We start from the raw sequence: 12,259 nt of genomic DNA, 5'->3' as shown, positions 1-12,259 counted from the left end.
CGGAGCCCCATTTTTTAATGGGGTTATTTGATTTTCTGGAGTCTACCTTCTTGAGTTCTTTATATATATTGGATATTAGTCCCCTATCTGATTTATGATAGGTAAAGATCCTTTCCCAATCTGTTGGTGGCCTTTTTGTCTTATTGACGGTGTCTTTTGCCTTACAGAAGCTTTGCAATTTTATGAGGCTGTGAGGATCTTATAACTGAGTCCAGCTTTGCTGTCACCGTCCCTTTGTCTTTGCCCTCGCCTAAGCCTTTACCTAACAGCTTTGCCTCACTCACTGCTGGCTTACTACTTTTATGAATATAATAAAACTGTGAAAATAAGTGCGATATTTAATATAAACAGTAAGAAAGAACCCCCGTTTCGTTCATTATGTCTCCACATCACTGCCAAACACACTTTTCTAGAATGATGAAGAGTTCTATTTTAATTTTTGAATTTGATGATTTAAAAAATTCTGAGCCAGGCAGTAGTGGCACTTGGAAGGCAAAGGCAAGCAGATCTCTAAGTTCAAGGCCAGCCTGGTCTACAGAATGAGTTCTAGGACAGCCAGGGTAACAAAAGAGAAGCTGTGTCTCGGAACACCCCCCTCCCCCCAAAAAAGTTTAATTAAAGTCTGTCCACTGTGCTGTCCAATACGACACAAATATCTACTGAAAGCATCTGAAATATGGTTAGGTCATCTCAAGAATCAATCATCTGGAGAGATGGCTCAGTGGGTAAGAACACTGACTGCTCTTCCGAAGGTCCTGAGTTCAAATCCCAGCAACCACATGGTGGCTCACAACCATCTATAATGGAATCCAGTGCCCTCTTCTGGTGTGTCTGAAGATAGCTACAGTGTACTTACACAATAAATAAATCTTTAAAAAAGAAAAAAAAGGATCAATTATCCATCCATCCTAAATATAAAATGCAGTATCTTACACAAGTACTCGAAATTTTTTTTTGAAGATTTTATTTTATTTTATGTGTATACGTGTTTTACCTACATGTATATTTGGGTATCGCATGTAGACCTGATGCCCATGGAAGTCAGAAGAGTATGTCCTCTAACTGCAATTCCGGATGACTGTGAGCCACAATGTGTACACTGAGAACCAAACACACAAACCCTCTATAAGAGCAACAAGTGCTCTAACCAGTGAGCCAACTCTGCAGCTCAGATTTTAAAATGTACATTTATTCTGTGTATATGCATGTGCTGTGTGAGTGTGTGTGAGTGTGCACATGTGGAAGTCAGAAAACAACCTGCTGGAGTCAGTTCTTTCTTCCCATGACATAGGTATGTACATATATATATATATATATATATATATATATATATATATGAGAGAGAGAGAGAATATGAATGAATATGTTTCTCTGTGTTGGTCACTGTTGTTTGATACAGGATTCAAATTTCTATGCTCAAGTAATTTCCCACCTTAGCTTCTTGAGTAGCTGGAAGTACAGGCACACACCCAGCTTCCTTGCTTGCTTCCTTCCTTCCTTTGACGCTGAAACAGGGTCTCACTAGTTATCTTAAGCTGGCCCCAAACTCCCTATCCTCCTGCCTCAGCCTTTTAAGTACTAGGATTACATGCATGTGTTTCTAGATCTAAAAAAAATATACTTTTTAAATTTTAATAGCATTTATGGCTACCGACTATCATATTGAAAAGCAAATTTCTGGAAAAATTCATGAGTATACACATATCATGATTGATTAAAAAAAAACCCAACACATTATTTCCACTTAAGACCAGACACTCTAATATATATTTCCAAGACTTACAAAACCATCATTTTGTGGATTACAGATTGCATTGCTAACACATTAAATGGCATTTTAGCTGTCTCAATTCTTCTTGGTTTTTTGTTTGTTTTTTATTTTTTTATTTTTCCCCCCAAGGCAAGGTTTTTCTGGCTATCCTGAAACTTGCTCTATAGACAAAGTTGGCCTCAAGCTCAGAGATCCACCTACCTCTGCCTTCCTAGAGGCAGATACCACCACCCAGCTCCATTCTTCTTGTACAGGAAATAAATATTCATTTCTTACAGTCTCAATTCTCGTGACTTTGATGATTCTGCATTATGCTGACATACCTGTTACATCTCCATTTGTTTTCTAGATGTGTGCAGTCTAACTCTTCCCTCCCCATCCAGCCCACAACCATGTGCTTTCCCCCAATTCTGAGGCCTTGGTTTTTTGTTTTCTGACTTTCATTCAAAAGACATGTTTTACAATTTCAACTGGGACTCCCATTTGCTGTCTGTGAAATGCCATCTATCCATCATCTCACTCTCTCCTCTGAAGCACACCATTTGAACTGAGAAAGCTTCTCCCCTACCATGTACCTCAGACGATTGCTACAGCTCCTCCAAGCTTCAGAAGTCTATGAACTCTGTAACAGGCCTAGGTGATGAATTCTGCTTGCTTTTCCCTCAGGCTGATTCTTCCTCCTTTTCAAAATGCCAGAAAAGAAGACTCACTTTTCTATTCCCCAAGACGGAACCTGGATGTCTGAACTTTCACTATCATTTTCTTGAATTTATTCTCGAGCCCAAATTTCACTCTAAAGCTCCAGGTCTCTATTTCTCTTGGCTGCACTTCATTAACTAACAGTGCTAACAGTCCTAATACCAATGAAGATACTGACAAACCCAAGGAACCTTAGGTTTCAAACTTGTATGACTCATGGTCAAAAACCCAGCTTTAGAGTAATACGTGTGTGACTATTGTTGAGACAGGGTCTCACTATCTAGCCTTGAATTTCCTAAATAGCTTAGGCTCCCTCGACTTCTTGATCCTCTTGCCTCAGCTTTCTAAAAGCTAGGATTTATAAGCACATACCAGCATGTCAGGCTATATATGAATTTGAATCCTAGTTCTGTTGCTTTCTGGATGTGAAGTCCTGACCAAGCTATATCATCTCCTGAGTCTCGGTTTTCTGATGTGTGGAGTCAGAGAAAAATAAACTAGCACTTACAACTCACATAACTGTTGTATATCTGCAAGGTATCGTAGCACAATGCCTGAGCCATGAGCGTGCCCTACTCAGAGCAGGATTTATACAACCTCTTGGGGTGGTTCGACAGGAAAACTGAAGTACTGTTATGAGATAGAAGGGGACTGGATAATGGTCCTGACAGATGAGAACCCTAGGCTCTTGAACCTTCTTGTATGTTGTCTACCACTGCCCAGAATGGCTTTCCTTCTTAGTTCTGCCAGCCAAAACCCAAGTTGCATCTTTCCTGCTCCAAGAATTCTTCTGTAATTTCTTCTAAAAATCTTGTCCACAGGATCAAGTCACCTACTCAGAAATAAACATTTCTCTTTCTTTAAAAAAAAAAACAGAACAATAACAACAACCAAAAAACCCAAAAGCTTATTTTTGTCCCTTAGTGTCTAAAACTCCCTGTGCTTAATCTGTACTATCACAAAACAAAACAAACAAACAAAAAAACAAAAAACAGAAACAAAAAACCTACTCCCCAACACTCAACACCCAGCAGGGTCTCACTATGCAGTTCTGGCTGTCCTGGAACTATGTGGACCAGACCATGGACTCACAGAGATCTGCCTGCCTGCCAGCCTCCTGAAAGCTAGGATTAAAGGCATGCACTATCATGCCTGGCCATATCTACCTTTTTAAACAAACAGAAAAACAAAACCTAAAAAAGACTAAAGAATTTTCTGACAAACCTCAATTATATCCCGCTGTGAACAGTATGGGTGTTAAGTGCTGTTTCTTAAGGTGTAAATTCTTAGAAAGCTGCTGCTTTCTACCAAGACGCTGAACACTTAAAAGAATAATCTGTGAGCCAACTCTGATACAATTTACTTGTTTTAAAAATTTATAGTATATACTCTTCACAAAATACTTAAACTACTGTAAGTCTGAATTCAGGATGCAGAGATGGTTCAGTGGTTAAGCGTATATACACTGCTCTTGCAAAAGGACCAGCTGGCTTTGTCACCACTGAGCCCCTCTTCTGATCAGCCTCCTTAGCATCTGCATTCATATGCACATACCTACACTATAGACACACACACACACACACACACACACACACCATTTGAAGAGTAATAAGTCTAGATTCATCAGGTACCTGCAAAAAAAGAAGACTGAGTTTTGGAGTTATGTCAAACAGGCTCCAACCCTAAAGAACAACCTCTTCCTTTGGTTACGGGTCTTTGAGCGCATTATTAAACATTTCTAGGCTTCCCTTTCACTATCTGCATCACGAAGAAAAAGAATGCCTCATTGCACACAGAGACGCTGTTTGACAGAGTGGAGAGAAGAGAGCTAGGTAAGTCTACCAGTAGTAGGAGTATCTTTGAGTTACTTTTCCTATGAAAGTGGGTTTAATCATATTTAATCCATATGTTATATATATTTAACAAGGCAATATATCTTAAACATCTAAGGATAGAAAACAAATAGTGAACACTCAATAAATTATGTCACTGGCATTAAATTGCCTTTTTAAAACTATTTTTGTTCTAATTACTAAGAGCTGTTGAAGTTAAAAATGAATCTAGCTTAACAGGTTAAAGAATACTTTGTGATCTTTTTAATCTCTCCTTTTATAGTACACTTTTGACCAGATAAAGTGTCAAACAACAACAACAACAACAACAAAACCTTTGATTTAATATAGTAACTAGAACATTAAAGTATGAGTAATAATATACATTAAAAAAAAAAAAGCTTGGGTCTAGAGAGATGGCTCAGCAGTTAAGAGCACTGACTGCTCTTCTAGGGGTCCTGAGTTCAATTTCCAGCAACCACGTGGTGGCTAACAACCATCTGTAATGAGATACGATGCCCTCTTCTGGTGTGTCTGAAGACAGTTACAATGCACTCATATACATAAAATAAAACAAACAAACAATAAGAAAACCTTTTCTTTAAATTAAATATTATTCTTAATAAATGTCTGGTTTTGTCAATAAAACTTTTTCTTTCTTGATGGCTCAAACTTTTGCTCCTAGAATTATTCAAGAACAGATGAGATAATAAGTTAGATAGACTCCTATAATCACCCTTTTCTTTACCTTCAGGCTTAGAGCAGCAATACTGAAATGACTCACCTCAATATGAAAACCGCCCTGCCAGTCAGTCAGCCCTCCCGTGAGCAGAATCAAGAAGGCAGGGAGGGGTAGGAATGACAAGTTTACATGATGTCACCAATACAAATAAAAAATTCAAGTAACTCTTCATGTTTACCTTAGCAAGTCTGACTTCAGTGCCAAGTGAAAAAAATTCAAATTATATTGAAAATAAAGGCTACCACAAATAAGCTTTAGTAAGCAGAGGAAAAGTTTCTTTGGAAATAATAGATTCTAAGGGTAATTTAACCTCTTATTTTTTTTTTAAATAATATTTAGTGCAGTGCTGTGTGTGTGTGTGTGTGTGCGAGAGAGAGAGAGAGAGAGAGAGAGAGAGAGAGAGAGAGAGTAAGGCAGAAGACAAGTTGAAAAAGTCAGTTCTCTCCTTCCATTATGTTGGTTCTGCGGATCAAACTTGGGTTGTCTGTCAGGTCTGGCAGTAGCAAGTGCCTTTTTACCCACTGAGCAATCTTACCAGCTCTGTTTATTTTTTCAACATTAGTGAAATATGTAATAATTACCAATCTTTGATGACTACACAAGCCTAAGAAAAAGTATTAACTCTAACATTTTAAAATCAAGCCGAATGAGAATGAAACAATGTATGCTATACACCCACTACATAAACACAAAATATTTAAACTACTTCTGAGGGGACCCCTCCCCTTATATTTATGTAAAACAAAAGGACTCAATTCTTAATCTACTCCCGGCGGAAACTATATTTAAAACACAAGAGGAACACATTATATAGTATGTTGAATACCTCAGTTACCATACATTGTTTCCCACAACTAAGGAAACCAAATAATACTTAATCCCCATTCTCTTTCCTGTCTTAAACAATATAAGGCGCAGAAATGTTTTTAAAGGGAAAAGCAAATATAGATGTGGTAGACAATATCCTACTTCTTTTCATGTTTTCTTAGGCGGCGGTAAGAATGGAAGACGAAAAGTCCTGAGCACCTAAACATGGCCTATTTTTACAAGTACTTTTCGGTACATCAGACGGAGGCGGAGAAATAAGCTGTTCCAGCGTTAGAGTCCACATTACACACACATACTCGCACACACTAGGGAAAACGCCAGAGCGGACTTGGATCCTTTGACAATGCAGCACCCAGCGTCACCCATACTACGATGGAAGAACGTGCTTGCCACGCTCCAACTCTAAGCAAAGTCAATTCTGCATCCCAAATGCAAAGTGGCCTGCAGACACCGGGGAGAGGAAAAAAGTCTACCGGGGGGGTGGGCACTGACGCCGAGATTTCTGAGAGCGATTCAAGAAAGATCACCCGTCAACTGCCTCTCGCCGGCAGCGGAGATGCTGCTGCGCGCTGCCGCACCCCAGGCTCCGGGTCTGGCCAGGCCGGGAGGGTGCGCGGTACCGCCAGCGGTCCCCGTTACCAGAGGAGCCTCGGGCCGGTCGCCACACACCCCCTGCCCCCCACGCCACCGGTCCCGGGTTGCAGGGATGCCCGCGCCCCGCTCACCGGCCCGGGTGGTGTCCGTCAGGTCATGGTTGGCCGCTCCCCGGGGAAACTCCCTCAGTTTCCGGCCGCTCAGGCTCAGCACCCCGGTGACCGCCGCCTCTTCCAGGGCTCGGTCGACCGAGCGGCTCCAAGAGCCCGGGCCAGGACCAGGGCCCAACCCAGGGCTCGGCCCACAGGTCGCACCGGAGAGGTTTCCCCCGGACGCCACTGGGCCAGAGTACTCCGCAGCCGCTACCACAGCCACCAAGCCCGCGGCCGCCATTTCCCAGCCGACAACTCTCCGGCCCGGCCCGGCTCTGCGCATGCGCCACCCGATCCGCTGGGTGGGCGGGGAAAGGGGCTCGCGGACCCGGGACAGCTCTCCCCGAAGCGCTGGGCGCAGCAAGCCGCCTGCCCCGCCCACAAGCAGGTTTTCCAGGGAAACCGAACCGAGGTCTCGCAGAGCTCCAGCAGCCCGATACCCTGGGCTCCCTAAAAGGCCACTACAAAAACCAAAACCCGTCCTTAACAGCGCTCCAACTCTCAGTGGTGGATTACATTCCTTAGCCCTGTTGTTGCCAGAAACTTGGGCACTTAGAGGGGACTCCCTGAGATAAGCCCAAAATTGTCTCTCAGCTTGTCACGGTACCGCCAGATGATCTGAACTGGAATTTGTGGATATACTATTAGTTCTTGAACGGGAAAACAAACATACTGTGTGCGCAGATTCGGCTACAAAGTCCCTAATTCTTGTTGAAATTGTTTTTTTTTTTAAATTTTTTTTTTTTTTTTTTTTTTTTTTTTTTTTTTTTTTTTTTTTTTTTTTTTTTTTTTTTTTTTTTTTGGTTTTTTGGTTTTTCGAGACAGGGTTTCTCTGTATAGCTCTGGCTGTCCTGGAACTCACTTTGTAGACCAGGCTGGCCTCGAACTCTTTTTATGAAAGAGCACTTAATGAAACCAAACGTCTTAAATACTGTGGCTGTTTGCGCAGATTTTATCACTAGCTAGAGCAGAACGAATAGTATTTACGTCTAACATTGAAATCTGGCTATGTTATAAATGTAGGGATTAAATTTAGAACCGAAAGACCAAAACCGGAAACCATTCAAATAATGAAAATTACCACTCACACTTAAATAAGACCCCCCCTCCCAGTCCTGCAGTCTCTTATTTTTCCAAATCTGTTTTAAATTCAAGTCATTCCTAATATGCGATGTAAATAGCACTCACCAATTTTACTTTGCTGTACAGAATTCGAGGACCTGTCAGATAAAGTCTCTTTTCTAAAGAATTAGCTAATTTTATTTTGGAACCCAAGGAGGCCAGTTACAATAAGAAAAGAGCAATTGGGCTGAGCGTGGAGAGGATTATCTACTAGAGTGCATGGCAAAGCAGTCCCTCTAGAGCAAGAACGAGTGAGGTAAGTCGGGCAGTGGTGGTAAGTGGGGCAGTGGTGGTGCACGCCTTTAATTCCAGCACATGGGAGGCAGAGGCAGGTGGATTTCTGAGTTCGAGGCCAGCCTGGTCTACAGAGTGAGTTTCAGGACAGCCAGGGCTACACAGAGAAACCCTGTCTCGAAAACAAAAAACAAAAAAACATCAAAACAACCCCCCCCCAAAAAAAAAGAACGAGTGAGGTTTTTTGAATAAAACCTGAAATTACAAAATAGGATGACAGAGAGCAAAATTCCAAGTCTGATTTTGATGCATATGAGAGCATTAAGACACAAGTGAGAAAAATCTATCACAGAACACAAAAGAAAATATGAGGTGTGAGAAGCTACTCATCATTCAAGGCCCAACTTCAGGGAAGCCCCAAAAAGCACTTTCCTGAGTTCAAGAAACTGTAAAAATGTTTCAGTAATAAAGTGCATTAATAACAGTTGCTCCGAGACCTGCTCTATCAGCCCTTTTGTCTTACTTTGTCTGAGATAAGAGTCCCAATGTTGCCCAAGCTGACTTTGACCTTCCAACCCCTGAGAACACAAAGCAAGTCTATAATAGCTGATGCCATGTCTGGCTCTCGGCTATGTGACATTCTAGTTTCTTTTGCAACAAGTCCCACAATAAATTATTAATGTCTATTAATGAGCCCCTTCATGGTAATGGGTAGTCTTTGTCAAGTCATGTTTACCCAAGATATGTATTTCCTGATCTTTCTGAAAATTTCTAATTCTTTGAAAGATAACAAGCTAGCCAGGAACATGTTGTAATCCTAGTACTTGAGAGGTTGAGGCAGGATGATACAGGCCAGCCTAGATACAAAGGGATACCTGTCTTTAAAAAAAATTAAGTTGGGCTGGCAAGATGGTCATAGGGGAAAAAAAAATCTTACCACACAAACTCAACAACCTAAGTTCAATCTACTGAGCCCGTGGTAAGTGGGTAGAACTGACTACTCCCTAACCTCCGTGCCCACTCAGCCATTACACACACAAGCACACTATATAATTTTACAGAATTGCCAGATGTACCTTTTCAAAAGCACTAATGTCCTATTACTTTATATTTGCATGAATTCTGACAAGTTCTTAGCCACATGGCCTCTTTTCCTATCGCCATGAACACTCTCCACTACAATCTCGGCGTGGTAATCCTAGTCCTGAATTGTCCAGATGTGTAAATTGCAACTAGTCTGTTTGACTTGATTTGAAGCCATTAGTGAATTAAACTCGTTTGTGGTGGGCTGGAGAGATGGCTCAGCAGTTAAGAGCACTGACTGCTCTTCCAGAGCTCCTGAGTTCAATTCCCAGCAACCACATGGCAGCTCACAGCCATCTATAATAGAATCTGATTCCCTCTTCTGATGTGCATGAAAACAGAGCACTCATGTACACTAAGCTTTCTAAAAGGGGGGGGGCATGTGGATAGGGGTAGAAATGAAGATGCTACACATACTATTATGTGAGAAAATGTCTTTTAAAAATGGGAGGTGGGGGAGGACTGACTGGGAAGATGGCTCGGTGGGTAGAGTTCCTTGCTATATAAGCATGAAAACCTGAGTTCAAATCTCCAGCACTCAGGTAAGAAAGTCAGGTGTGGCCACATCTATGCTGTAACTCTAAGGCTGTGGAGAGGGAACACAGGAGATCACTGAGGGCTGCTAGCTGCCAGCCTGGCTCCAGGTTTTGAGAGAGACTCTTTAAGAGAATGATGGAGCAGGACCCTTTGCATCTTCACCTGGCCTCTGAGCACGCACAGGCATACACCATACACATATGAAAAGATGATTTTCAACTTATTTGAAGATGGGCAGTATGCAGAAAACTGGAGCAAGAACAGGGAGCTAAGTCGGTCTCTGAGTGCTAGTGAGGGCCTGTCTCAACTAAGCAACTAATGAATGAAAGAATGAATGAAACTGGATATATGCCTGTGTTCCCAGCTACTCAAGGCAGGGCATTATTTGAGCAGAGAAATTTGAACCCTATATCAGACAACAGTGAGCAATACAGTGAGATGTTATCCATATATATTCATATATGTATAAAACCATATGCACATACATACACTATATAAAATTAAATCTCTAGATAGGGCTAGATAAGTGGTTCAACAATTATGAGCACTGGCTGTCCTGAGTTCAATTCCCAGCACCGGTAAGGTGGCCCACAACCATCTATAATGAGATCTGATGCCTTCCTTTGTCATGCAGGCATTCACCCCTTCAGAGCACTCATACAATAAAATACATAAATGAAGTAGCAGTAAAATTCAATCTGAGCTGCCGTGGGCTCACTGGTTAGAACTTCTTGCACCCCCGAGGTGGTTCACAATTCTAGTTCCAGAGCATGTGATGCCCTCTGTGACCCTGGCAAGCAGCAGGCACACATATGGTACATAACCTATTTACTCAGACAACATACACACTGGTCTAAAAAAAAGTTTTCAAAACCTGTCATAAAATATCGAGGAGAAATTCTTGAGATGTGTGAACACCTGAGTTGGGTTTTCAACTATGAAATAAATGCAAAATGTGTAAAATTCTCACCTTCTTCCCCCCATCTTTTTTTAAGTCTGAGACAGTATTTGTGCAGCCCACACTATCTTCCTAGCTTGCCCTTCCTGCCTCTGCTTCCTGAGTGCTAAGATCACAGGAATGCACTCAAACCCAGCTCCTCGATCTTCATAAAGTCGGTACCATACTACAAGGTATCAGAAATGCAGTCATTGTGAAGGGTTCATAACTTTAGTGAAGAACTAAAGAACTAAAAGGTTATTGAGCACAAGGGATATAGAAATCAGTCACCTTATTCAACTACTGTTCTGCAATAAGAGACTGAACAAGGGGCAGTAGAGGCTCTTCAGTCTCAGGCATTGTCAGACTCCCCTTCTTCCTGTTTACTTTATAGGCAAAAACTTAACTCATTCAGTACCAAAGCAAGTTTCACTTCAATGTGTGTGTGTGTGCGCACACGGGCACATGTGGAAGTCAGAAGATAGAGTGCTTTCTGGGGTCTGTTCTTTGCTCCCATTGCATTGGTTCTGGGGATCAAATTTTGGCCACGAGACTTGGTGGTAAGCACCTCTGTTCACTGAGTTATTAGACATTACTAGCCATACACATATATGCACACTAGGTAAATTATTCATCTTTAGTATTTTATACACACACACAACACATAGCATATCTCATCTGAGTATATTTAGAAGTCTACAATTTCCAAGCAAATCTTTACATCTCTTAGTGGTCAGTATCCAAAATTCTTCACATAAATGCTTGGTTGGGGTTTACTGATGTATCCACTTTGAAAAGTGTAGAAGGGGCTGGAGAGCTGGCTAAGAGTGCTCACTGCTCTTCAAGAGGAAACAGGTTCCATGGCCACCACCTACATCAAGCTGCTCACAGCACCTCTAACTCCAGTTCTAGGGGACCTAACACCCACATCTGCCCTTCATGAGCACCAGCACACACAGTGACTATACATACATGCAGGCACACACACAAATATATAAACCAATCTTTGAAAAGTGATAAAACTAGGTGTTGTGGCACATTCCTATAAACTCAGTAGTCTGAAAGCTGAAGCATAGCCATGTGACTCAGCCTGGAGAGGAAGGGGGCATCAGGGAGAGATGGAGAGAGAGGCAGGGGAGAGAGACTGACTGCAACACCACCACATGCCTGGCAGTGGTGGCGCACGCCTTTGATCCCAGCACTCGGGAGGCAGAGGCAGGCGGATTTCTGAGTTCGAGGCCAGCCTGGTCTACAGAGTGAGTTCCAGCACCAAACCTGCCCCCAGCTCCAAAAGCACCACCATCTTCATGGGAAGCTTAATCAATGTGAGAGGCCTAATCATCAGAAAGGAGGAAGCTCTTTTTTGCTTTACTATTGCCTGCATTTGGAATATATGGAATTCTTCGTATGACACGTAAATTTTTAATCTCTTCATACCCCCAAATTGCATATATTGTATGAATTACATTACAGGCAGCAGCATTTAATATGCACCTCTAACAAAATTAAAAAGGTAACAATTATACCCATGTTTCCTAAACATAAATGCTTTATAATTTGATTATAATTAATATAGTGAAAAGTTAGTGTATATTTAGAAATACACAACAGATTCGACCACCAGTCTTTCTCCTCTGTGTGTAAGTTTTCCGACATGGGGTCTGGAATTAGCAGTCATCTTCCCAGTGTATGCTGGAAACGCTGGCCTTTTGTAATGAGTTTCAGTGA

The 12,259-nt window shown here is 41.8% G+C and overlaps 1 protein-coding gene across 8 annotated transcripts in view; it reads right to left on the bottom strand.

Annotated features, from left to right (window-relative positions):
- The window catches only part of Lrch3 (leucine rich repeats and calponin homology domain containing 3), a 111,886-nt gene extending 104,986 nt beyond the window's left edge, over window positions 1-6,900 (bottom strand). For 7 of the 8 annotated variants that reach the window (XM_029470291.1, XM_029470292.1, XM_029470285.1 and 4 more), the window contains exon 1: window positions 6,598-6,881. In XM_029470291.1, coding sequence (XP_029326151.1) covers window positions 6,598-6,859 — 262 coding nt within the window. In that variant the 5' untranslated portion in view covers window positions 6,860-6,881. Of the gene's footprint in view, window positions 1-6,597 lie in introns of all 8 variants that reach the window. The other variant, XM_021185081.2, reaches the window with a different exon arrangement.
- Between the last annotated feature and the right edge of the window lie 5,359 nt (window positions 6,901-12,259).

The sequence above is a fragment of the Mus caroli genome, chromosome 16 (assembly GCF_900094665.2).
Source record: "Mus caroli chromosome 16, CAROLI_EIJ_v1.1, whole genome shotgun sequence".
NCBI lineage: Eukaryota > Metazoa > Chordata > Mammalia > Rodentia > Muridae > Mus > Mus caroli.
The sequence above is the reverse complement of the archived record's forward strand: the minus strand, read 5'-3'. Positions and strand labels throughout refer to the sequence as shown.